Source organism: Rhinolophus ferrumequinum, chromosome 9, assembly GCF_004115265.2.
Source record: "Rhinolophus ferrumequinum isolate MPI-CBG mRhiFer1 chromosome 9, mRhiFer1_v1.p, whole genome shotgun sequence".
NCBI lineage: Eukaryota > Metazoa > Chordata > Mammalia > Chiroptera > Rhinolophidae > Rhinolophus > Rhinolophus ferrumequinum.
Window position 1 is genome coordinate 77,606,345 of NC_046292.1, and position 27,768 is coordinate 77,634,112.

At 39.0% G+C, this 27,768-nt stretch overlaps 1 protein-coding gene and 1 long non-coding RNA gene across 2 annotated transcripts; one reads left to right on the plus strand and one right to left on the minus strand.

Annotated features, from left to right (window-relative positions):
• Positions 1-483: 483 nt before the first annotated feature.
• On the minus strand, positions 484-12,650 carry RBM24 (RNA binding motif protein 24). The gene is made up of 4 exons (XM_033115389.1): positions 11,986-12,650; positions 10,751-10,874; positions 9,244-9,298; positions 484-2,677 (listed from the first exon to the last, which is right to left on the minus strand). The coding sequence occupies exons 1-4, from the start codon at positions 12,151-12,153 to the stop codon at positions 2,314-2,316; spliced, it is 711 nt and encodes a 236-aa protein (XP_032971280.1). The 5' UTR covers positions 12,154-12,650; the 3' UTR covers positions 484-2,313.
• Positions 12,264-24,527, plus strand: LOC117027521 (uncharacterized). Its single transcript, XR_004423938.1, has 3 exons — positions 12,264-12,400; positions 15,656-15,831; positions 23,740-24,527. It is a non-coding gene; the product is annotated as an uncharacterized LOC117027521 (long non-coding RNA).
• Positions 24,528-27,768: the final 3,241 nt, after the last annotated feature.

The following is a 27,768-nucleotide window of genomic DNA, read 5'->3' on the forward strand; positions in this document are numbered from 1 at the left end:
GATTATTTATCAAGAGCTTACTACATATTTGGCTCTGTGCCAAGTAGTTCCTATACTCTATTTAATATTTAAATAACTATGTGAGACAGGTATTACTGTCTCAACAGTATAGATGAGAAATCAATAAAAACCTCACCCAAAAAGTGGACTACAAAAAGCAACTTGCTCCATTCTCACTTCTAGAAAGTAGTGGAGTCTAGCGCCAAGTCTCTGTTTCCCTGGACCCAGCATCACTCTGCTACTCCAGCTTCAGGTTAACTGGGCCCCTGTATCCCACTCCTTTCAAGCAATCTTTAGTTAACCAATTATCAGTAGCATGAACAGTCCTTCAGGGTTCATTGTTGGGGGAGAACCTATCTCATTTGCTCAATATAAAGTAGTTACTGAGGTAATGAAATTTATTTAAAAGGTATAAAAACAGGGTGTCTGAGAAGCCTTCTGTACAGCTGAAAATGTTACATGTAAATCATGGCCATTAACTCTAGTTAAAAGGCGAGATCATTCTACCTTTATGACAAAATTAGATCAATGCAACAGAAGTTTTTAAAAATTATATTTAATACAAGTGAATAGATTAGAAGATCTGAAATGTTATAAAGCAATATACATAATGAATAAATAATTTGCACAGGAGAGTCATGTCTACATTACATAACACTGTCTAGTATGGGAATACTTAAAGTAAATCCAGTGATAATGGAGAAAGTCCATAAAAATGCTAACCTGTCTTCCCTTGTATGAAATTGTTCAAGTATAAAAATCCAATACAGTGTAAAATAGTATTCAATTTAGTTTAAGAATAAAAATTGCAAGTATTGCAGTTTCAGAAGAAAAATGTAAAGCAGCATTTAAAAACTACATAAGAATAGTGTTTAACTAATGAAGTACCAATAAATGAGATCTACACAAGCAAAAATCAGAGAAGGAAGCATGAAACTAGCAATATATCCTGTTTTAAAAAAACCTAAAAACTAAAATAAACTAAAATGTGTTAATGTAAGAGTACTCTCTTATACAGTGCACATATGAATTTAAATAAATCCAAGTCAACATCTTTAGTTGAACAGGTTAATATTTAATATGCTACATCTAGACCTACTAAATAATTTATGCCATGAGATGAATACATAATTTTACAGTGTCACATCTAAAGTTCCTTTCTTTAGAGTGCAGCATAGTAAAACTTAAAAATAAATATCTTAAATAGCATTACTATTAAGGCACAGTATAAACCACATTATCATTACCTCTGAAGAACTGTAATCTCAGTAACCTTGTTGTTTCGTGTACTGTATTCACTAATAAATAGTTTTAAATAGGACTCTGAAATAGATACTAAAAAGTGTAAAGCTATTTCAAAAGGGAAAAAAAAATAAATGTCCTTAAGACAGTTCTTAAGGGTTTAGCGTCTGCAAACTTTACTGCCTTTAATCATAAGCCACGAGTCGACACAATAAATAGAAAGAGAAGGCTGTTGTAGTAAAAGCCTGATCCTATTTCAGAATCAGAATTGCTGACACCAGCAGATACAAGTTTCCCAAAATTGAAACAGGATGGGGAGAGGGATTAGAATGTGACAAGCTCATCAAACAAGCACAAGTGATGTGTTCTTTCCAGAACTGTGTTATTGATTGTCTGTACAGCTGTTGCACCCATTAATTCCACATCACTTGCTCCACAGTCCCACTCATCCACAGGATAGATGAGAAAATAGCTTTGGTGCCTGTCCACCATTTTACCCACTGCCACGCTCCTAGATTGATTGTTCGGTGCCCATTTTTTGAGAGTAAGAACATGACCGTCTTACTTGAAAAAGTTCCACAGGCCATAGCGATGGTTAAAAATGACAATCAGTGCTTTCACCATTTTGTTTTTTAAATCTGCTTTTAAATGTAATTCAAGCTACATATTGCTCACTCTGTATTCCCTGGTTCAACTAGATTCAAATAGCATTTTCTAACTTGTAAAAGGCAGTTTGCTTCCCTGATACTATAAAAAGAGCAAAAATAAAAATCCCATTATAAAAGTGAACTTTCACTGTTACTCCTGCCATCATTTCCTAGCGGCCTTTCATTTACACAGGCTCTTTGGGGTTAGTTTCCAAAAATGCGCCCACTGCCCTCACTCTCACCTCTTTTTCATCTAGAACACTACTGGAGTATAAAAAAAATAATTCTGCTTCACAATAGCATAGGTTTTTTTTGTTTGTTTGTTTTTAAAGCTGCTAAGTCAATGTTAACTCTTATTAGCTACTAAAATCTGGGAAATTGGGAGGGAAAGAAAAAACAATTCAACTTTGATCAGGTGGCTGGTCTATTGCATTCGGTCTGTTTGCAGCTGCTGAGGCTGATACTGGCCAAACGCTGCCGCGGCAGCAGCAGCTGCAGCAGCGGCAGCAGCTGTCCCAGGTGCCGCTGCGGTGATTGGCTGCTGCACCGCGTAGCCGTAGCCCCCGGCGGTGACGTATCCTGCAGCAGCTGGAGAGGCTGCGTAGGGGTACTGGTCATAGGCGGCGGCCGCGGCGGCGGCGGCAGCTGCCGCTGAGTATTGTGCGTACGCAGCTCCAGTGTAATCAATGTAAGGTGTGGTGGAGGCGGCAGCTGCAGTCGGCTGGACGTGTGGAATGACCACTCCAGGCTGCACAAAAGCCTGCGGATAGACGTAGTGGGCAGGTATCCTGTTGAGAAATGGAAAACAAAGTCAGGCAGCAGTTGCCTCCTACCTGTAGCACTGCTTGTTCAGAAATAAGACAAACTCAAATTTAGTGGTTATTATGAGCATAGGGTTGCCACAATATCTACTTTCCAGTGGTCCGTGAAAGTACTCTGGCAGTAGCCAAAATCAGGGAGTGCCCCCAAAGGAATTCAACAAAAAAATATGACGAATCCTTCCCTGCTAGAATTTTCTTAATGATCATTGAGAACCAATAAATACCATTAAGCAAAAATCTGGAAACTAAATTACGGTTCGTGATGGCCACGCACACGAGGTATTTCATAAATGCTTAATTGATTAAGACTTCGGAAACTTTTGTAATGAGTTCGTAAAACAAAACTGTTTAGCGAGTAGAAAAATTCTTAGCCATGAATGCAAGACTCAGAAGGTAATCGTGATCATTCCATTCCGTGGGGCTGATGGCTGGTTTGTCAAAACTAAAATAAATTTCAACAAAATCTGTATGTTTGTTATCATGGCAACCCTACTTGAAATTGCTATGCAGACTCAGCACACATTAATCTCTCTGCAACCTCAGTCACCCTTATTAAAAATAATAATAAAAAAAGAAGCAGGCGACAAAATAAAAGAGTTTAAAAGTTCACAAGTGTGGTAAACACAGCAGAATCACACTTCTCAAACGAACTGTAGTGCAGCTCACTCTATCACAAGAGGCTGTTGTGGAAAGCTACAGAAATGCTATTAACATTCATGGCAGTGACTCCCAAAGAGATGTGCAGCACACTTTTTGTCTTTCTTTCTTTCTTTTTCTCCATAAAATTCATAAGGACACAAGGGTCAATCAAACCTGTTTGACTATCAGGCAACTGAAGGTCAGCCAGCTTGTTTATCTCTATGCAAGACAGACAGAAGGGGTTTTGGGGAAATGATGAGGTTGAGGGAAAAGGTAGGGACAGGGAAATACAACTAAATATTTCTAAAATTAATAAAACTTAGAAGGTTTACATAGTAATGAGCAAGGAAACATTTCTTTTGCACATCTACTAACTCTTGTTTTAAGCTCCAAATCAACAGAAATAGATTTATTAGCATATCTGTTTTAAATCTGTGCTATGAGTAGATATTTTATCCAAATTCATTCTATTATTATGTATTATCCTGCAACAGTTCAAGAAAGTGACACACGATCAAGTACCTTTTGAAATTATACATTCGGAGATCACATACAAGACATACTTCAATGACTTAAACATTAATTTTGTTAAAAGGTAAATCACAAGAGGTATTTTTAAAACCCCATGCATCTTAGCTCTCACTCTTGTGATTCATTACTGCCCATTTAAAACACTACCATGAATATCTGATTTAGTTACTCTTTCTTTAAAATAATCTCCAACAAAACCCTCTATATTTCCAAAAATATGACACTATAATGCCATCTGGTTGTTGGCAAAGCCAACTCATAAGAAGCACAAATAACAATCATATTTTAAAGAACTCAAAACAGAAAACTTCACATTTAGTTATTCAAAAAACATAGATTTTGCTTTGCCTTTTCAGAGTTTTACTGAAAACACTGATTAATGAACATTCATGGAAAAGATGGATTTATCACAGAGGGCAGTGAACTTTGACCCCAATGATAAAAATACACGCCATTTTACTAGACTTGTAGATCTTTCCCAGTGCCAGGAGAAACCACGTCATCAAGGGTTTCTCAGGACACTCAGCGATGTTCTTAATTGCTTGTCAGAAACCAGACGCACGGTCATGCACACACTCAAAACTTTTCTGCAGGTCAGGTGACTGGTTCACTCACAGCGACAGGTGTGGCTTTATGAAACACTGTCCCTGGAGGCCGCTGTGTCCACAATGTGTGGACATGGTTAAGAGAGCCGACACTCACGCCAGTTTACATGTGGTGATGGACAGCAGAGGCTGCAGCCGGGCTATTTTTGATCCTGTCATGCGACAAGGGTTTCCAGCGGGTAAAATGTCTTTATAAGGCCAAAGTAAAACATCTATCAGCTGCAAAGGCCAGCCAGTATGAATCTCACTGATATGGAAACATTAACCCCTGTACTCCTAACGTTTTAAAGACAACATGATGGTTGCTAGGTTTGTATCTTTGAATAAAGGTGTTAACTGAAAATAAGTTTAGCCTACAAAAGGGTGGGATAAAATTGTGTATATGTGTATAAAGAATGCATCAAAAGATAGGCAGGGTTGCTTACAGGACTCTTGTCGCTGCATTTATTTTACATTAATAGTTTTCATTTGATAGTGCCCATCTATGAGAGTATAAAGTTCCTTGGAACATCAGAATCTTACATGAAGTCTGGTAAGAGTTAGGAAGACATCTGGAAGACAAATGAAACCCTGGAGTCCTTTAAGGCTTAGAGAAAGGAGATCCCAGACGATCACGGAGAGCCTAAAATATCTCAGTTCAGGAAGGAGGGCAGAATTGGACTAAAGTGTAAGGTGGCACTTCTCAAACAATTCCTGTCAGGAGTTCTTTTAATAGCCTAAGGAACCCACTAAGACAATTTGGGAATCTCTCTCCTACTAGGTATCTATCAACATCCTTTCCCTCAATCATAGAATGTACACATCTAACAATTACAAAAGCGCAAGAAAAAAGATACTTCGGACAATTTTCAAAGAAAATTTACTATGTTTTCCTTTTCTTCCTATCTCTGAAGGTCCCTCTGCCATCTCTCTGTGACTTTTGACCTCCTAACTGGTTTTCTCTTCCAATCTATCACAAAGCTGCAGACAAAGTCTTCATCTCATTTACTTGCTCAAAGTCATCTATGGCCCTAATATCATGCCAAACTAAGTACAAATTTCTTAAACTTTGGTATGCTAGGACTTTTATGCTTCTGGCTCCGAAATACTTCTTCCAGTAATACTTTCCACCTTTCCTTGAACCCAGGCCATCTGGGCTTTTCACTGTTTCTGGGACATACCACACATTCCCAGGTCCTCACCTTTGCTCCTGCCATCCCTTTGCCAGCAATGCCAACCCTCACTCCATCTCTATCTGTTGAAATCCAAATCCAATCCACCCTAGCTCTCACACTCTCAACATGTAGAGCCTGCAGGAATTTGCTTCACCTTTTAGTCTCACAAATTTCTCATATGTCAAATGAACCTAATATTTCCAACCCTGAATTGCTGTGCACTAAATACAATTATGTGAAGCGCCTACAATGACGAATATAGTAAGTACTCAATACAAGAGTTTCTTATCCTCCACCGTTCTTTAACATCGAGGTCAGTTTCTACCTCCTTCTTGAAGCCTTCCTGGATCCCACCAACCTGATGTCTCTCTCCCTTATCTGAAGATGAAGAACCAGCCCTTCCGGGTGCTTGGCAGTTTTCTTGTTAGATTACAAGAGAGAATGGGGTTATGTCTTATTGGCTACAGCTTGACAGAGAGGAAAGAACATGTCTTTTGAGGTCAGGCAAACCATGATTATGAACCTAGAACCAAACCCTATTGCTTACTAGCCCTGTAGGATGTTAATTCACTTCTCTGCATCTCAGTTTTATCACCCGTGGATAGGTCTTTAACAGTGACTTCATCAAATAATTACCGTGAGAATTAAATTATACCATTTATTTAACTCCCTTATCAGTACGAAGATGTAGCAGATGTTCAGTTTGTTATTTACTGTCTCTCCTTTCCTCTTTTTAGTGGACAGTATAATACATTGTACAGTGTTAACACAACTAGCGAAAAACTTAGCACTTAAACGTGTACTATGTAAATGTTTACGTGTATTTCAACCCGATCTAAACTAGCCTAGAATTTTCTACTCACATATCCACACTCTCTTCTCCAAGGTTTCAATAAAAAATTGCTTCTTTCAAACAAAAAATGTATAAGATACTGTTCAGCAAATCCACAAGATTCTATACATCTTCCCACTGTGTTATATCAGAAATTCCTTCAGGCCAAGATTTTCTCTTTAAAGGCCCAGAGTAATTTGGGGGCCATATTTAAAAAAAAATAGTTCAGTTACTAGAATTTCAACCAAGTCAAGTAAAATTAAAAATTCTCAAGCTTCTTTCCAGGCCTAAAATAAGAACATGTGGCATTCAAATAGAATTTAGGATGACCAGGTGTGATTTGTTAGGTACAGACTCTGGGAATTAGAGCAGTGTTGAGAACTCCTTAAAAAAGAAAGAAGGCTTGCTTGATCCATCTGGAATGCTATCAATTTTTAATAAGAATCTCAAGTTCAAACAATTTATGCAAAAGTAATAATCACGATCCTTTATAAAGACAGCTAATATTAAAAGGGGTGAAAAACGAAAGGTTACTATCAAAACACGCTTATTTAAAATTTTCGTATGACACAGTTTACTCTGGTTGTTCTTATTTTCCTCATGCTACTTTCTTTCTCAAGGATCTAAAAGGACTATGACAACCAGTCCAGATTTCTATGTCTAGCTCTCAAGATCCTCCATAAACATTCTTTATTTACTGAGTCTTTTCTCCTCTGTATCTTTGCTTATGCTCACCTCATCCTGTACCCTTCAGAGATGTCCATTGTTCCTTTTACCTGTCCAGGATACAGCCATTGGTTCAAGTCTAGTTAAAGTCCCCACAAAGCCTAGTTCATCTCCTCCAACTTGCCTATTTTCTTGCTATTCTGAATTCTTGTTGTATTGAAAACAATACCAAGTAATTTGGCAATAAAGTTCCTGATTGGTTTACGTTAGTTTTGCTTCTCAAACTAAAGGGCCATGTCTTTCTTCTGTATCACAGAGAAAAATAAACAATCCTAATATCTGTTGATCAATTTAGTTGTACATCTGTTTCAAGTATATTAGTGTGAAATCATGACTAAGTTCACCATCACTTCTTAAGATGTATGTTATCCTCCCCAATCCCTCCTTAAGCATAGTGGAGACCAATGAGAGGGGGACTCCCAGGCATAATTGGGCTCATCAACCCACTAATTGCTGTCCGTATCCAGGATGATTTGGACGAGGCATTAATAAATAGTTATGGATATATGAAGGTCTTTTAATCATATTAGACAGAAGACTCTTTTATGGTTTAAAAAAAAGTAAGAGTTGGCAGTAAGAGTGAGGTATCCATATGTTAAAGGGAGCTTTATAAGAAGGTATTCATGGATGATATAACTTGACTCTTCCCAGTCAAAATCTTATTACTTTTTGGGGGTCTATTCTTAGAGCTACATAAGGTAGATAGCTGTATAGATAGAATCTAATCTTCCAGCTTACACATGTAGATGTTAAGTGCTAAGCTAAAGAAGAAATTATCACTGAGGATAAAACATTTCTTGAACAGTTAGAATATTTGAAAAGGAAGTTTAAATCTCTGGCATTAGAGTTATAGCAATGTTGATCACGTAGAATACAGCCAAAACAGACTCTTAAGCACTCCCAGAATAAATTTAGGCGGTAGGGGATCTCCCACCCATATCATGTCTGAATGGAAAGAAAATAAGGGAGCTCAAATGAGGAAAGCTGGTAGTCACAGAATCCAGAGACAACACAAATATGAGCAGGCTGTTCACCTGAGTTAGGTCTAAAAGGTGAAAGTTAGTGCTACTCTACTCAAAAAATTGGCTAGTGTTAATGAAATCTGATGAGAGTTGTTGAACCTTTAAATTAGAGGCCTAAAAGTGGATACACATTGCAAAAGAAAGAACCCCATTCCCAGAAAATTCCCCAGTAAAACAGAAACTTAGGACATGCAAGCAATGTATCTGTATTCTTACAGAGGGAAATCACACAATTTAGCACTCACTACAAAAGTATGGTTAAATAGAAGTCACAGGCTACAGCTTAAAAGCAAGGGGGGAAAAAGAAAAAAAAAAGAGGCCCTTTGCTTCCCATGGCAAAGTCAAAAGTCAACACTCCTCAACACCACCAAAACCAAAACGCAAAGAGCCCCTTCCCCGAGGAAAAGAAAACACTTTCACTACAGCTCTTTTCAATTAAGTAAAAAGCACACAGTTTAGCTATCAACACCACTTCATTACTGTAATAAATAAAATAAAGCACACGGAGGTCTATTGACTATTGTGAAAAATAAAACAACACCAACATCCATGCATCGTTAATCACCATCTGAGCTTGTGTGTCTGAGTCTACTGGTTACAGAGTTTAATTCCAAACAGAACTATTCCACCTCTTATCATCGTATCCTTCTGATCAGTTAGCTTAACTGTATAGGAGCCCTGTCAGGTTAGAAAGAGATAAATAAAATTGAGTCAAGTTGAACAGTAGTAATGGTGTTGGGACACAATTGTCTTGTACACAAGTCATACCTGGTATTTTTGTTTTGTTTTGTTTTGTTAATCATAAGCTCAAAATTTGTCTGGTTTGGAGGCTGCATACTTGGTCAGATAACTTGACTCATCTAAAAATATTTATATTATCAGCATTAAAAATACACAATCATATATAAATAGGTATAATCAGGAACATTCTGTGACATGATGGTCTTGTCTGTACATAACAAAGAAGCAGGTTAACAAATGATAGCCATATTGAAACTTAGGAGGGCCTGATTAATTGACTTACCCAAAAGGTCTTTGTATAAGGGCTGGATGAAGTTGTTGAACACCAAAGGCAAAACCTAACAACAAAACATACCACATTCTCTATTTGTGCATGGTTAGGCATTTATAACTCCTACGTATAAAGTGTCACCACAACTATCAATTAGGAAAAAAAACTATTCTTTTGATACTTTAGGGAAAACATTATATATTTTTTAAAAAGTCACTTTTATTAATGTTATTGTTGATCCAAATAAAAATTTTAATAGGCTACACAAGGAAACTAACAATTATCAAAGTTTAGTTGACAGACATACAATAAGACCTTAGAAAATTCGACCAGGGAAAGAAAAATTCTCATGGAATGAAACCAAGAACAATAGGACTTGATAACGAAGTTACATGTCACAAATATTCCTACAATTCTGAATCATGAGCTATAAAAAATCATGAGCTTTGTAATTTGGAACATTCTAGAATGCTTTGGACAATGCTTTGGAACATTATGGATTTTACAGATTACAGTATGAAAATTCACAAAAACAATCTCTCCTTTTTTTCTGGATAGTATACACACAATGTATTAGACAAATACACGTTTTTTAATGTTCATGGATATTTGCACATGCACTCACTTTCTTGACAACCTAGTTTCCTAGTAAATCTGTTTGGATGGAAGTGTCAACCTCTTCCCAAAATTTCAGGTGGAAAGACTTAAGAGTGAAGAGTACATGATTTAATACAAGTTGCCTACCCAAGAAAAGATAACATTTGTTCAATAGTCAACTCTCAATTATTTGTGCTAATGCAAAGGGCAGTGTTTTAAGTAATACAAAACGTCATATTTTCACATAGACAAAATTGTGCTCCCTTTGACAATTAATAGCTTATTGACTTTGGAGTAAACCATTTCTCATCTCTGAGCATGTTTCTTCACCTGTAACGTGAGGGTCCTGGAGTATGTGAAATGGCTCTATTTTCTTTAATTACTAATATTCTGTGATTTTATGTTAAACATTTATCATCCAGACACCCCAACACTAACCCTTAGGCTTCTCTTGGATCACTGTTCAAGTCTGAGTGCCTGCTCTGAGCACAGCACAACAGGTGACAAAAAGAGAGGCAACACTAAATTAGGAAGTATAACCAGCTGGAGTCGACAAATTTGGCCCATATAATCCACATGTGAGTTATGTCCAAATGGCTAAAAATTGGAAAATGGAGACTGGACTATGACTGTATGTCATAGGAAACAGGTGAGTCAAGCCTAAGTCGGGGTGTGTACAAACTATCCAGATCCCTAAGAACTATTTCTGCACACAGGTTTATTTCAAGACCTGAAAGGAGTGTTTACAGTTCTCGTTTATTTATCTTCAATGCCTTGGTAGAATAACCAGTCATGGTTCAACTTTACTAAACGCATCTACGCGTTGTCCTGGACCAATGTCTTCTGAATCAGGGATTCACTCTATTCAGAAGTGGGGATCTCTAGTGGGAAGGGGAGGTAGGGAGAGACCCCCGCTTCTTACCTGGTTGCATGATCCTTGGTTTCGCTCCCAAGTATGCCAGATTCACGTTGGCCTTCCTGCCATCAATGATGGGGTTGGGGTCCTTGCAGGCCCTTTCCGCAGCAGCTCGGTCGGCCATGGTGACCTTAGCAACATACACACACAGACATACATACAAAGCTCTAAATCAGCCCTTGAAAGAAACCAGAATAGCACTGGAAAAGTCATTTATGATAAAACTAAGGGGGAGGGGAGAGTTCTTAAACTTTTTTCCTTTTTGTTCTTTCTTCTACCCCCCACCCTTTCCTGGAACTTGCTCTTTGATCCCCCATCCGAAAAGAAAAGAAAAAATCAGTAAGGAAGAAACACACACTCACACACACACACAGACACACACACACACACACTCCCAAGTCTTAAGGGTGCTCCTAGGGCCTAGCAAAAATTTGGAAGCCTGAATTCTGCCTTAGAACTCCTCCTCCAAACGCCCCCCAGATCTGTACCCTGCCTGAGAGGCACTGTTTGCTTCCAAGTCCAGCCTCCCATCCGTCGATGCTCCCAACCACCCTCTAACACTCCCCAATGACAATAGCTATTGTCCTACTCTGAGGCTCCCTGCTCTTGGGCAGCTGAACTTGCACGCTAAATCTCCAGGAAGCTTAGCATGCTTTCTTTCGGTTCGGCAAAGAGCCACACGATCATCATTTTAAAGAACCCACCTTTGCAATTTAAAAAAAGGGGGAGGGGGAGGCTGGCATAAGAAGAGTCCCAGACCTTCTGGGGTTTCCCCTCCCACCCCAGCCTAAACGCCAGAAGACACACGCATTTTTACAAAGCAACAGAGCGTTTAATGACCGGTCTTCAACCGGGAACGCTATACTTTGTGGGATTGCGGCCCCTCGGTCCCAACCCTCCGCACCCCTAAATCCAGCAGTCGTTACAGTTCTCTCCTTCCACTCCTGCTCCTCCTGTCCCCGGACACCGCACAGCGCTAGGTTCAGTCGGCACCCCCCGATGCAGGAGCCGGCCCTCCCTTCCAAGCTCCGCGGCGCGCAAACTTTCAGTTCAGCCCGGAGCGAAGGGGCAGCGCAGCTCACGCCTGCGGGGTTCCTCGCACGCTCACGCCTAGCCCCAAACTCCGACCCTCAGGGCTAAGCGCCACTCGGTTCATCCCGCCCCCGCAGTCCTGTTTCGCTGCGGGGTTCTTGGTCGCCCCCCATCCCGCTTCCCCCCCATCCCGCATCCGCGCAACTTACAAATCCGTAGCCCCGGGACTTGCCAGTCTGCCGGTCGGTGATGACCACCGCCTCCTCGATCTCGCCGAAGACCTCGAAGTACTTGCGCAGGCTGGCGTCGGTGGTGTGGTAGGGCAGCCCCCCGACAAAGATCTTGGTGTACGTCGTGTCCTTCTGAGTCGTGTGCATCTTCGCGCCCGCCCCGCGGCTTGGGCTCCGGCTGCGGCTGCGGCTGCGCCTCCTCCTCCGGCTCCGCGTCTCCTGCACCCTTTCGCGGCCGCCCGGGGCGGAGGGCGAGTCCGGGGGCGAGGGCGGCGGCGCGGCGAGGGCGGTTGGCCCGGGGCGGCCGAAGACGCCGGGTGCTTGGCTGCCGAAGTCGCCAGAAGCCACGGAGACTTGACTTGCCTCTCTGCTCCCTTCCCCCCTGCCGGTCACGGTACAAATTCTCTGGATCGTCTGGGTTAAGATCCGGTTGTATAGAATGTGCAAAAGCGGTTTCCACTCACCAGGCGGGGAGGCCAAAAATGAAAAGAGAGGGTGGTCCTCAAGCGAAGAACGGGGTGCGTTTAGAGGTAGATTTTTCTTTCGTAGAAATTAGGTAGGTGTCTCGAGTGGGGCGTGGGTAGGGTCGGGAGGGAGAGCAGCCCGGCGCGTAGGTGGGTGGGCGGGCAGGGGGCGCGGCGGCGGGGCCCGGGGTGTGGGACCCCGCGCTGCTTCGGCTCCAGTTCTGTCCCTCCCGCCGCGGAAACTGGAAGACAAGTGGCGTGGATGGTTCTCCCTCTCTCTGTTCCCTTCCCCCGCGGGCCGGGGGTCGGCGCCCGGCTGGGGAGGGGGCGGGCCGGACGCCTGCGATTGGCCGCGGCCGCACCTGGGGCGCCCGGCGCCGCCGCCCCCCAGCTGTTGAGAACAGCTGCTTCTTTCCCCGCGCGGCGCTGAGCTGGGCCGCTGGGCTTGGGCTCTGGAGCCCGTGCTGGGGTAGGGCTGGGGACCGCTGAAGGCCTTGCTCTCAGTGTCGCCTGCTCTAACCCTTCAAAATCCTAGGGACTTCGCGCGGCCCCAGGCGGGACTGCGCCCGAGGAAGAAGCTGCGTTGCTTTCCAAATCGAAAACGCGAGTCCTTTGCGCTCCGACACGGTGACAGGGCCGGCAACCTGGACAGACGAGCTGAGGGCCCCGAGGCCTGGGGCGGTTCTCTGAGAGGCCAGTCCCTTCCCAAGCGCGGTGGGCCACGGAAGCTCGGGCAACAAGAACCGAGTAGAGATATCTGGGGTCTAGAGAGCTTGAAGGAAGGTCTCCCAACCTGCCTTGACCCGAAGAGCCAGTGGTGGGGACAACCGTGGAGGCAGAGCCAGAGGGAGAAAAAAAAAAAGGTCTAGGCTTGGGTGTGCTGGGGAGAACCATTAGCTTTAATTGCTCAAGGCCCAGCCAAGCTAAGTAACCGTAGACAGCTAAGTTTATCAGGCACCGCCTTCTATTTCAGAGGACCATAAATTAGTACTTTAGCCCCCACAGTCAACAAATTTGTGTTTCCTCCCTAACTATTAGGGAAGGTTGTTATAGATGTCTCACCATAAATTTTTTCTCTCTTTTTTTCCTAAACAGAGAGGTAATCTATTTCCTTGTATTTGAATTGCAAATTTATATGTAGTGACTTGACCTCGACTGTTTTATCAGGATGTAATTGTAAAAGGTTACATAATCACTGGTTCTACCAGCAGAGCTTTAAAGCATCTGTAGACGATACACACTTTAGTGCAACCCATATATATTTATCTTTATATCAGCTTTTTGCAACTTCTTCTTATCAAGAATACATACATTCAATTAGGCAGTAAAATAATTGCCATATTTGAGGTTTGGATGAAGATATTTAATGTGAGCAGAATGTTTTACCCACCACTGATAGTTTACAATTTGCTTTTAAGTCATTTCCACCAGTAGTGCCCACTGACGTCTTCCCCCCACACACCATTTTTTCCCTTTTTTCTCTTTAAAGTAGTTCAGTATGTTAACCTACTATTAACAAGGCATATACTTTGTTTCCCTTCCCATGGCACTTTTGCAGCTCAAGAGGGTGAGATATATTGCATTTGCAAAGGCTAATGGGAATGCAAATATTCTTGTGTAAAATGTTAAATTCTGCTTTTTACTTTGCTGACTTCTGCAGGAGGTTGGCCTTTGGAGGTCAGGAGTTTCTGTAAGTTTGAATTGCCAGTGGGAGATACTGAGAAATAAGAAATCTAAAGTTTTTTGGAAAATGTTTTTAAAATCCTATTGAAGAAAAAATAAAGCATTTTGCATGCACACAAGAGCCAGCAAGTGAAATTATGAACACCCTCTCTTCATTGCTTAAGTAAAGTACAGGTTTAAAAGGGACTGTGTGCAATGATTTTTAAAAATTAGAAAGCAGGCCATGAAACAGAGGAGGCTTTTTTTGTTTGTTTGTTTGTTTGTTTTTTAATATTCAACATCCATCTTGCAATGTTACTTAAGAATTACTGTACTGAAATGAGGCTCAGGCAAAAACTCTCTTGTGAGGGAGGGGAAGCTCCCTACAGAGAAGCCTTAAAGAGAAGAGTGACTTTGGCTGTGTCACCTCTCTTCCTACCTTGATGGGGAGCCCACCCGTAGGGGACTGAGATAACATCAGGGAAGGAGGCTGTCCGGGAGTGTAGCCAGCAGCTTGGATGTTCACTAGGTACAGTGGTGTGATCTACAAGGAAATTCTGATCCCAGGTTGGGATACCTGTGTCTTAGAACTCGGCTTTGGAAATTAGATGCGTCCCTGCCATAGTCCCAGAGAACATAAGGCAGCTGCCCTCCTCCCACCTCCTATAACCCTTGACTGGTGTGCTTTTATTGTTTCAGTCCAACAGTCAATATTTGATGGCTTTGCTTGAAACTTTGTTCACTTTGTATGAAATGGTGCCTGGATATCCTTGGTTTTAAATTCCAGAGATGATCAAAGCATTACTAATAATCTGGTGTTATGTGATTCACTGAGAATAAAGGTTAAGAGGAGCGGAGATTCCTTATTTTGGAATGGAGATTCCAATGTAAATAGAAGCCATAATTCATATCCAGTTCGGCTTGATAAACCATTGAGCGCCGCCCACAGGCAGGCACTGTGCTAGGCCTAGGCATTATTGACACTGGGTTTTGTTTTACATCTGCACAAAAGTGGGTACAGTTACAACGGCCAGATCCATTCTTGGTGGATTTATGAACCTGAGCCATCAGACCATGTAGACTTGGAGCCATAAAATCTTTCTAAATTCAAAGTTTCAAGGTTATTAAGTAACAAATATTTCTGTACAATTACCCATTACAAATTCAGGTTGAAAAACAATACTTGGGTAATCCTTTTGCTTTCTCAGCTGCTTTTGGCAGAGAAGAACACTTGCATAGTAACAGAACTTGTGCAATATAATGGGTGCTTCTTTGGAAAGAAAGAGCCGTAAAATACTTTAAAAGTTATAAATAGGTTCCTAAGCTTGTCATATCCAAATTAGTACCTATGGATGGCCCTGTATCCTTGGTTCCTATTCCATGGTAAGATCAATATTATTTTATTACTTGCAATAAATTATTGTCCACTTTGTTCAAAATCTTTAACTATTAAAGACCAGAATCAAACACAGTTTCACATAGATCTATTTTCTCCTTTTTTTCATCCCTTCTCTTAATCATAGAAATCAACTCCAGGCCCAAGGCTTATAAAGAATTTTGAGAAAAGAAAGGAATATTTCATGAAGGTAGAGAAGCATTACTGCTTGTGGAGGTGTCTGCTCCAGAAACACTATCGCTTTGGACAGTAAGTCTCCTGCCAGCAGGGTCTGTCTCTTAGATGTCTCTGGATCTCCTGCAGGTCAGTTCAAATCTCCACTGAGTTCTATACATATGAACACTGAAGAAATATTTACTGGAGAGAATTGATATCATAAAGATATCTACCTGCAAGCTTATTGGCAAAACAATACATTCTGGATTAGAACTGACGACTTGCAGAGTATTTATGCTAGGCACTTTTTAAAAACAAAACAAAACAAAAATATATCTTCGACAATGCCTTTTGTTTCGGTTGTTTGGGAACATTTAACATCTTTGAAGAGTCTGTGAGCATTCTGACGTGAAACCAATAGGTTTTCTGCGCTTTTGAAAAGTCACATGATCAGCTGCATTTCTATTTCTCTGGGTGGGTTGGTAATTTCTCTTAGTAACAGATAACAAATGCATGTGATAGCTTATGCTGCTATTTTAGTGTGCAGAAGAACTGGCAGTCAGAAACCTCATCGGTTCAGCTCAGGTCCACCTGTGGGAGAATTCATTCATGCTGCATTAAACCACATCTAAGCTGCTAAGTAAAGTGAAATGGAAATTTTTAACTGCTATTCAGTCATTAGAGTTATGATGTCTCTTTTACATCAAACATCTAGAAAATAGAATTCATAATAGGTTTACAGGGAGGATAGGAAAGGGCAAAGATGAAAATAAGGACAGACAAGAAAAGTTCACTGCCATCTTGCCTTACCAACAATTTCAGTCTGCCCGTGCAGAAGTGGCTTTGATTATACGCACACTTAAAATTCTATTCTATAAATCTGACAGGCAAAGAAAACAAAGTAAACATTTTAAACCCACCATGTGTTTTTTCACATTTTAAATTCAGGGTGTACTTTGGTTTTAAGTCTTTAAACAGTGAGCCATGGAGATGCCAAGTTATTTTTAGGGAGCTGATGATACTCTCCAAATGTATTGAATGACTCTCTCGACACATTCGTTCTGGCTTGTGTGCTGGGCAGAGTGGTGGAAATAGCCTGAATCATAAGATAGGAGACCTAGGGCCCAGCCCATGCAGTTATTAACCAGCTCCAAGTGCTGTTTGCTTTACTCCATTAAAAAGTGTGAATGTGGTTAGAAAAACCTGTGAGTCTTCCCTGAGCTGACACGCCCTAGAATGGAGGATGCCAGTGTGACCCTTTATTGATCGATGTGTTTAGAGGGTCACCTTGGATTTATGAGACAGCCCAATGTCAGCACTCAAGGGTTATTTATTTATTTTTAAATTTAAAATATTTGAGATCATTCTGTAAGATTGATATTTTCTCTGCTAGCAAAGGAAAGGCATTTTCATGACAGAAAATTATGAAAAAGCATAAAAGTATACAAAAAAGAAAACCACAATCACCCACAAATCTACTCAGGATAATGTAGCATTTTAGAGTATCTAATATCAGGTATTTCTCATATATAAATATGTTTCTCATACATAAAAATACACATATAAGTACACAAACATGAGTTACCCTCTACCTTCTGTCTTACTATACTTTTATCACCAAATACTGTCAGGTAAGCATGTTTCCCTGTCATCAAATAGTTTCTGTATTTCATTTTAAATGCCTAAATAGCATTTTATCATGCCAATGCCCCCAAATTCATTTAAGCAATCGCCTTTTATTGGGCATTTATATTGCTTCTAATTGTTCCCTATTATAAAGGGCTCTGAAATTAACATCCTTGTAGATAAATCTATTAAACATCTTTGATTATTTCCTAAGGCTGGTTCCATAAGGGACTTTGTTTTGTCCACCGCTAAATCCCTGACTCCTAGAATAATGTTTGACAGGTAAGAAGTGCTTAAATATTTGCTGAATGGATGAATACATTCTTACAAATTTATATATTAGGTTGAAGAGCATGCTCATATTTCGATCTTTTGATACATACTGCCAAATTGCCCTCTAAAAGGTAGTATCATATTTTATTTCTACCAGCGGCATATTGATGTCAGTTTTTCAGACTCCTCATTGGCACTGCTGTCTAAGAATAATTTTGTTTGCAAGTAAGAAAAATCCTAACTCACACTGACTTAAGTAATACAAAGGAATTTTTGGTCTCCTATAATTGAAAAGTCCAGAGGTAGGGCAGGTTTCAAGTGTGGTTTGACCCTGAAGGTAATACTGTCACCAAGACTGTGACTCCATTTGTTGAGGTCCTCCTGCCTTTGCCCTCCTCTGTGGTTGGCTTTGTTCTTTAACGACTCCCTCAAGGTAGTAAGGTGACGCTAGCAGCTCCCAGAGCCTTGAGCTTCCTTGTTCACATGCAGGGGAAAACTGATCTTCATTTTGCCCAATTATCAAATAAAAGTGTGATCTTCCTTTTGATTGTATCACCTTAGGTTGCAAGCTCATCTTTGAACCATTCTTAGGGGCCAAAGAGTGTAATTTGCAGATTTGCTTAGGGCAGGTTCCATTCTGTTTTGCCATCATGGAACAAATCCCCAAGGCACAGGGATGAGAAACAGATTTGCTCAGACCCTTGATGGCCCATCCCTGGGACTGGGGAATTCTACTGAACCCTGTGGTCGGGGAGATTCTGGGTTCTTTTGAGAAGAAGAAATGGTAAAGTGAATGCTTTGGAAACAATAAAAAAAAAAAACGACATTGAATATTGGCATTTAATTTTTTAGATATATGTATTTTCTAGGGTAAAAATATTCTCGTGTAGCTTAATATTTTTTCCCATATGCCTATGGACCATTTGTTTTTCTTTTGAGAACTGTCTCTTTTTTCTTTTTCATGGGGTTTTGTCCTTTTTCCTTCAAATTTTAAGAATACTTTAAAGAGCTGTTTTGATAGACCCGGGCCATGTGACTTAGATCATTCTTCTAATCCTTCATTTTGGAGTTGAGAAAACTGAGGCCTAGAGAGAAATGGCTTCCAAAAGATCATACATCTAGCAAAAGACTCAACTAGGATTCATATTAATTCTATTTTACCTTTGGGGAAAAAAAAACATTTGTTAAGTTTAGATATAATTTAGATATACTCAGTTGCACAAATCTAAGGGTACTCATGTTCACTGACAATGAAGTTTGGGAACTTGTAACGATGTCGCTAACAACCTTTTTTGACATCAGAGGGATTATTCATTATGAATTTGTACCAACTGGAAAAACAGTTAACCAAGTTTACTATTTGGAAGTGCTGAAAAGGCTGTGTGAAAAAGTTAGACGACCGGAATTTTTTGCCAACAATTCATGGCTCTTGCATCACGACAATGTGCCAGCTCACAGGGCACTGCCTGTGAGGGAGTTTTTAGTCAGTAGACAAATAACTGTATTGGAACACCCTCCCTGCTCACCTGATCTGGCCCCCAATGACTTCTTTCTTTACCTGAAGATAAAGGAAACATTGAAAGGAAGACATTTTGATGACATTCAGGACATCAAAGGTAACATGACGACAGTTCTGATGGCCATTCCAGAAAAAGAGTTCCAAAATTGCTTTGAAGGGTGGACTAGGCACTGGCGTTGGTGCATAGCTTCCCAAGGGGAATACTTCAAAGGTAACTGTAGTGATACTCAACAACAAGGTATGTAACACTTTTTCTAGGATGTGTTCGCGAACTTAATTGTCAGAGCTCGTATCCACTCATATAACCACTACCCAGACTAAGATGTAGAACACTTCCATCACCGCAGAAGATTCCCCTATGCTCTTTCCCAATCAATAACACTCCGCCCGATCCCCCACCCCCCTACACACACACAATTGTAACCACCATTCTATATTCTATCATCATGGGTTAGTTTTACCTGTTCTTGACTTTCATATAAGTGAAATCATAGATTTTTTATTTACTCCTTTGTGTCTGGCTTCTTTTGTTCCATTCACAATCTTAGTTAGAGATGTTAACACCTCTGATTCAGTTATCAAGGGAAGCAATATTAGGCTCAGAGAGAAGTTGAAGTGCAATGCAGTCTCAACAGTTTTCAGCCAACCCTACGGGGAGAGACTTCAGAGCTGAGAGGGCTCCATTGCTCAAGGTCATGCCTCCTGCCTGGGGTGGCTTTTCACCTTCTCAGTGATTGGTCATTGGATGTGAACCACCCTAGGGAGGAGGCATGACCTTGAGCAATGGAGCCCTCTTCAGCCAATGTATTTCACCTATAGGACTGAAAGCTGGAGGCTTTCTGAAGGTAGCAGTTCCAGCACCTGGGAAAATAAGCCGTTCATTCCCAAAGGGGTCATGAGTAGCGCATCACAGTGTCCTTCACAGTGAAACGCTTGTGCCTTTTGGATTTACTTCTTTATGTAAGTTATGGTAGCAGCTCATCCAGGATTCTGGTGCTCCTTTTCTTGAAAGAACTTAGAAGTGTAAGTAAGTTTAATGGGATGAACTACAGCCCCTGTGGCTCCAGAAGGTTTTGGGGATGCAACCAATAAGTCACCGTTATCTTCTTCACTACTGAAGATTCTACTACTCATCTTTAGCTAGTACGCTGCTTAGTCTTGGTGGTTTGCCTAGATTTCTCCAGAGAAACAGAACCAATAGGTTATGTAAAAATTAGATAGATCGATGGTAGATGGATAGCTAGCTAGCTAGATAGATAGATAGACAGACAGACAGATAGATAGATTTTTAAGGAATTGGCTTATGCAGTTGGAAGGTTGGAAACTCAGGCAGGACATCTATGTTACAGTCTTGACGCAGAATCCTTTCTTCACCTCGAAACCTCAGATTTTTCTCTCAAGACTTTTCAACTGCTTGATTGAGGTCCACCCATATTATTGAGAATAATCTCCTTAAAGTCAACTGATTGTGAATGTGAATCATCCTACAAAATCCCTTCACTGCAACGTCTAGACTAGTGTTTGGTCCAAAACTGGGGACCACAGCTTAGCCAACTTGACACAAAAAAATCAACTATCACAAGGCGAGATCAAGACCCTCCCAGAGGGATTGAGCCCCTGGTCACCACGCCCTGTCATAATGTGGCTGCTGCATCTGTCCATTTATTGTCAAAGTAGGGCAAGGAAGTACCAAGAAGCATCCCAGTGGGTCCTGTGACTGCCAAAATTATTCCTGCCCCTGATTTCTTCCTGACAATTGTGGTCTATTATCCTTGTTAGGATGGTGACTCCTCTTTTTCTGCTGGTCCCTGGATATAAGGAACCTGATGTGTTCAAGTGGCAACTCTACCTTGTAGTTCTACGTGACTCTTGGCTGTATGTCTTGGTACAGGAGTGTTCTCTTTAGCTCCATTTACCCCCTACATGTTTTGCTATTTTTCAAAAGATATTTTATCTCAACATATGTTGTAAACCACAAAAACTTTATTATTGTTATTTTACGTGGTCATTAGTCTTTTATGTTTACCTATAAATTTACCCTATCTTGGTGTTTTTATTGTTTCTTGCATTTCTGTGCTCTGATTTGCAGTAATTGTTTTTGCTTATCTTAAAAGAACTTTCTTAAATATTTCTTGTCAGACTGGTTTGCCCATGATGTATTTACTCTAAACATTGTTTTCTTAAAAGTCTTTATATTGTTTTCATTTATTAGGGATATTTTCCCTGGTACAACCTGCAATTCAAGGTTGACAGTTATTACTATTTTTTTTTCTTGTGGTGTTTTAATGATATTTCTCTGGCTTCAACAGTTTATGTTGAGAAGTCAGCTATCATTCTTTCTGTTTTTCCTTTGAAAGGACTTACTTTCAAATTTTAAATTGCTTTAAAATTTTTATTTTTTGTTTATTTATTTTTGTTTTTCAGCAGTTTGACCATGAAATGCCTAGTTATGGTTTTCTTTGTATTTCTCCTGTTCGGGTTTTGTTGAACTTCTAGAATTTATGTCTTTCATCACAGTTGGAAAAAAATTTGAATATTATTTTCCTAAATGTTTCTTCTATTTCTTTCTCTCTTCTCCATTGAGAGGACATACCTCGTTTCCTCTCAAATGGCATATATGTTAGATCCTTTAACCATATCTCTGACCTCTCTTATTCTCTGTTCTATTTTTCTTCTTTTTTCACTCTGTGCTATAATTTGGTTATTTCTATAAACCTGTCTTTGAGTTCACGAAGTCTTCTGCTGTGTTCAGTCTTCTGTTAAACACATCGAATGACTTCTAATTTTAGACATTGCATTTTGTAGTTCTAGAATGTACATTTGACACTTCCAGGAATTATAAAATTCTCTGCTGAAATATTTCATATTTTAACCTACTTTGTCTATATTTTCCTTATTTCTTTAACTTATTATTTGCAATTATTTCGAAGAGCTTGTAAGCTAACTCCAGTATTTGTATCTTTTCTAGTTCTGCTTTTACTGTTTTTTTCACTTGGTTATCATCTTTTTTCTGCTTTTGCATATGTCTAGTAATATTTTGTTGTATCCTGGACTGTGTTACAAAAGCTCTGCATTATGTAGTTTTCCTCTGAAGTATACTGAATTTTGTATCAGTAGGCATTTAAATTACTGGCAGATCACTTTGATTCTGTCAATATTTGATTTAGAATTTTTTAGGGTTAGTGGTTTTCAATTATTTTCTTGCTCCTAGAAAGTAACCCTCATTCTTAAGCATGAACTTTCTGGAGTCTCAACTAAAAGAATAGATGTCTGTTCATCAAGGTCTTTTCAATTTGAATGCGCTGGAATTTTAAGATCTTTGTAACATTTTGCAACCTCTGAAATCTTTGCTCATCAGTTAGCCTCCCAACAGCTATTTTTTTTTCTTTTTCTTCTTTTTTATTTTAACAGAGAATTCCTTTCTTTTTAAGTATAACCCACCTAGCTTAAAATCCAAGGACGATTTTTATGTTTTGGCTCCTTATCTTTGGTTTTCCCTTGCCTGGTACCTGACCCCCAAATCCCAGCATTCTTAGTAGATCCAAACTCTGATCTCTGTTTCTTCTGCCTAATGAAACTGACACTGTACTTTCCTGTGCAAGGAATGGAGAAATCTAGAATGAATGTAGGACTCAACTCATGTATGTCCGTTCACTTGAGAATCATACCCCTGAATTGTTTGCTGTCCAATGCCTTCTGACAATTGTTTTATATAGTGTTCAGCCTTTATAGTTCTTGCTTAATGATATGAGTCTGATACCAACTACTTTATCATGGCCTGACCAGAATTTCTTTTAAAATCAATTATAAATATGGATATTTTTGGTGAAAACTCCTTTATACTAAAAACATTAATGTATTTTTTCATTTTTAAATTGATAAAAAGAACATGTCTTGAGGCTAGTTATGTAGCAATTAGTGCGCTTATGTTGGATTTCCATCCAGCAAACTTTTACCAAAAATGCAGGAGATTTTTCTTGGTCTGTTTCTAAGGTATATATTTGTACAGAAAAATCCATCAGAATAAATAAATATCTTCTTCCCACTAAACTGAAGAAACTATTCATTTTAATGACCAGGTTTTGAAATACAGAAGAAAAAAATCATAGGTCCATCAAAGTTAACTTCTAGATCAACTCCCTTATCCATCAATTTCTGGGCAAGTTGTATAAAATACCCAAAGTCTAGCATAGAGCATATTTGTATTAACCACAATGCTCAGGAATACTGTACATGAACTACAATGAGCATAAAAAGACAAAATTGCAATCCAAATTTGACTTTCAAAGGATTCATAGGCTCAACGTGTAAATCTTCACTGCCTCAGAATTCTTTCTCCTTTCTTCATAGATATATGGGTTTGTTCTCTGCAAATATAATTCTTGGTCTCCAAGAATAGGAATTTTATGCTCATTGATCTTAGCACTTGAAACCACTGATAAGGTGTACATATGTGAGATTTTTACAAGAACATGGGAAGGAGGAACCAGAGTGTTTGGCAAGACCATGCACATCCCCCTGTTCTGGCTACATTAGACTAAGAAGGGACATGAAAATGGGGATATATCTGTTTTTAGATAATGTCGTTTTGTCAGAGAAGCATAGTATTTTATACAGGCTTGGCTTTCTCTTTCTAGGTGAAACTCTCTGGGCCTGCAAATGTCATTCCAGATGTTTTCTCTGATACCTGAATATTGATCTTTCCTCACCCAGCAATATTCTTGCCTAACAGCCGGTATATGTCCTTGTCATGAGAGGCAACTCCAGAAATTTGGAACATAGAAAGGAGAAATAGAAGAGACAGCATAGAGACCAGCCGATGGAGTACAGGAGTGTCAATTAAGGGAAGCAGGCAGTCTGTCTATATACTTAAAGTATTCCAATTAGAGAGTAAATTCATCAGGCTCTGCCAAAAAGACAGCGGCCAATCAATTAGCTGAAAAGCACACCGAAGAATCAAACACAATCAGGGTTCTTGTCAGATTCTTACAGTGATTCTGAGGGGAACTTTGTGCAAATCAAGAAACCTTTCTGCATCATGTTTTAAATCACATAAACCGTGAAAGTAATATAAAGATTAATACACATGTACAAATGTATAATTGTCATTAAGACATCTATTTCTTTCTGTTTACAAGGCAAAACAATTCATCTAATTATACCCAGAAAAACACAGTGAAACAACCCTAACATTTTATGAAAATAATTTATTTCGGCTTATCTGTTCTGTTCCTATTTACATTGTACTGCATGAAAGTACTTGGCCCCCATTTGTATACAGAACACTGTCATTTTCAGCTTGCACCAAGAATCTATCTCCATACAGGATTTCATAATTAAAACAGTTTTCTTTTAACTTAAACTAACAATAGAAGAGATTAATTCAGTGATATAAAAGTTATTTAACTTAAGTAACTTACTGCACAGTTGGTTATTTTTCTAATTTTTGGAAGATGTTTATAAAATAATTTTCCTCACAGCTATAAACAGATATTTTTTTGCCAATTGTATTTTTCTTCCAATTTTAACTTTATTTTTCTTTGTCTTGCATACTTGTGGGGGGAAAAACTATCATTTTTTTTTTTTTGGTAAAAAAAAACCAACAAAAATATTTCACATAAAAAAAGCAAATGAACACTTTCTTTGGATGCTTTGTATTTTGCAAAAAATATCATAGTACTAGGTACCAAAATAAACCAGCCTAGGTCCAAATATTCTATACATATAGTGGTATTAAATATTTACTTTTTCTTGAAAATATGTTTCTCTGTGTGTTTGTGTATCTTTTTCATTGTTCATATTGAGATGTCATCATCTCAACTATATTGGTAAGTTTGGAAAGAATAAAATATTTATGACTAGTAAAATATTTCAGGTTTGGAGATTTTTTGAAATATAAGAAAACACAAATCTACCTATTTATTTTCCTGGAACCATCCCGGATACTTCTATCATAAAACCTTCTAAATGCCCAAATGTATTAGTTAAGTATTTTCAGAATTATCCTCAGATCATATTGACCCATAAACAAGATGGGTCAAAAAGATAGGTTAGTCTACTTTATTTCTAATTGGTTTAAGGCAGAGAAGAACTTTTCTGAAAAGTGATTGGTATGTATAATGTGGATCAGTATTCTTATTTCTCTTATTTTCACTTTTTCTAATAATATGAATTAGGTGGCTATGACTGTGCTATTTTATACCTTAGCTCAGCAAAACCTTGTTAAACTGTCTAACCAGGAGGAGGGGGATAGAATAAGAAGATTTCAAAAAAATAAAATTTTAATTAACTAGAAATAGCAGCTAAAAACTAGGAGGAATGACTGCTTTTTCCTCACTTGGAAATCAACGAGCTGCTAAGCATTATCCATTTGCACATATCAAAACCAAAGGATGGGTCCCCGATAAAAGGATTCTATTTGGAGAAGTTTCCTATCAAGTGTAAAACCCTATAAAATATGCAATGTATTAAAAAGAGGGGACAGAACTTCTAAAATGTGATCTACTTTCCTTGGGCAAGAGGAATCAAAGGGTCTAAACACTTACCTAGCTTAAAGACACACTAGAAGAGAAGTACTTCAGAAATGGCAGAGTAAGGAAACTGAAAATTTGTTCTCACATAAGAGCAGTGAAAACATTGGTTAAAAAAAAAAAATTGTCGAACTCACTGTTTTCAGAATTCTGGAAATTAATCAAATTACAAAAAAATGAGCAGTGTTCATTGAAAAAAAAAAACAGTTGAATCTTGATAAAAACCATGAGCTTTGTGGCATTTTACCTTACCTTATTTCCGTCTCCTCCCTAGTTTCATAGTAGTTTTTAAAACCAATAGCCTTGCAATCACAGAACATATGAAAAACAGCAACCTAGTAGCCACTGGAGAGGCCAAAATGGTGTTGGAACTTCTCCAAAAAGCACCAGTCACGGAGAATTGTCATTATTTGACCTTTCTGACAGCTCCCTGAAAATCTCCACTCACAGAGCTTGTATTTATTTGACCTCTCTCAGAACTCAGTGCAAATAGTCTTTATTCCTGGGGCACTTGTCAAAAACTTTCAGTGGCAATTTAACATTGTAGCTGCCTAAGGTCATCATAACCAGTGATGACTAAGAAACTTAAAAAACAAAAAAAAAAAGCCTGCTATATTCTTTAGAATCTAGGAGGCCACGTGCATATGCAAGACTGCACACTGCTGAGGAAAGACCTAAGAAGACCCTTATCTCTCATCTTTGGCTGACCTTGAGGTTCTGTGCAAGCAGGAAGCAAAGGGTAAATAGAATTTTAAACTGTTGGAGCATTGAATGTATCCCAACATGGGCACAAAGCTTCTTGGGAAAGGCTGGGAGACTTATTTGTTCAAAGCATTATGGGAAATTTATGTTCAATTGTTAGATAATAAATAAGCTAACCAGGAAGAAACTAGTGGTTATACACAATAAAAGACACACACTTTACAGAATTAGTTCAGCAAGTCACTAAACAAACAGCAGCAGCAAAAGCAACAGTAACAACACTGGGGAGAAGGGAAATCTGAATTCCAGAGTTGCCACAATATAATGATTTAAAAGTCCAGTATTAACAAATTTCTAATAAAAATTATGAGTCATACTAAGAAACAAGAAAACCCATGCTCGGGGAAAACGCAGTTAAAAGAAACTGTCCCTGAGGAAGGCCGCAAGTTGAATTTAACTAGACAAATTCAGCTATTAACTTAAAATCAGCTATTATAAATATTTTTGAAGAATTAAAAGAAATAAACCTACAACTATATGGTCAATTAATCTATGACAAAGGAGATAAGAATATACATTGGGGTAAAGACAGTCTAATTCAATAAATGGTGTTGGGAAAACTGAACGGATACATGCAAAAATATGAAACTAGACTACCTTCTTATACGATATACAAGAATAAATTCAAAATGGATTAAAGACTTAAATGTAAGACCTGAAGCCATAATACTCCTAGAAGAAAACATAGGCAGTAAACTTTCTGACATTGCTCCTAGTAATATTTTTTCTGACATATTGCCTCAAGCAAGGGAAACAAAAGAAAAAACAAATGGGATTACATCAAAATAAAGTTTTTGCACAGCAAAAGAGGCCATCAATAAAATGGTGACAACTTACTGAATGGAAGAAGATATTCGCCAATGACATATGCAGTAGGGGGTTAAAATCCAAAATTTATAAAGAATTCACACAACTTAACACCAAAAAACAAAAAATAAAAAAAAAACCCTCCTAACAATCCAGTTAAATAATGGGCAGAGGACCTGAATAGACATTTCACCAAAGAGGACATACAGATGACCATATGAAAAGATGCTCAATGTTACTAATCACCAGAGAAATGCAAATTAAAGGCACAAAGAGATACCACCTCACACCTGTCAGGATGGCTATCAACAATAAATCAACAAACAACACGTGTTGGTGAGGATGTGGAGAAAGGGGAACCCTCGTGCACTGTTGGTGGGATTGCAAATTGGTGCAGCCACTATGGAAAACAGTATGGAGGTTCTTCAAAAATTATAAATAGAATTACCTTATGACCCAGAAATTCCACTTCTGAGTATTTATCTGAGGAAATCAAAAATACTAATTTGAAAAGATATAGGCACCTCTATGTTCACTGCAGCATTATTTACAATAGTCATGATATGA

Bases quoted from the DNA above. Each gene is read 5' to 3' on its own strand.
- RBM24 (XM_033115389.1), bottom strand. From the start codon at position 12,153: ATGCACACGACTCAGAAGGACACGACGTACACCAAGATCTTTGTCGGG. The intron at 10,875-11,985 runs GTAAGTTGCGCG...TATGTTGCTAAG, and splicing joins AGTCCCGGGGCTACGGATTT to GTCACCATGGCCGACCGAGC. The intron at 2,678-9,243 runs GTAAGTCAATTA...ATTTCTCAACAG, and splicing joins CTTATACAAAGACCTTTTGG to GATACCTGCCCACTACGTCT.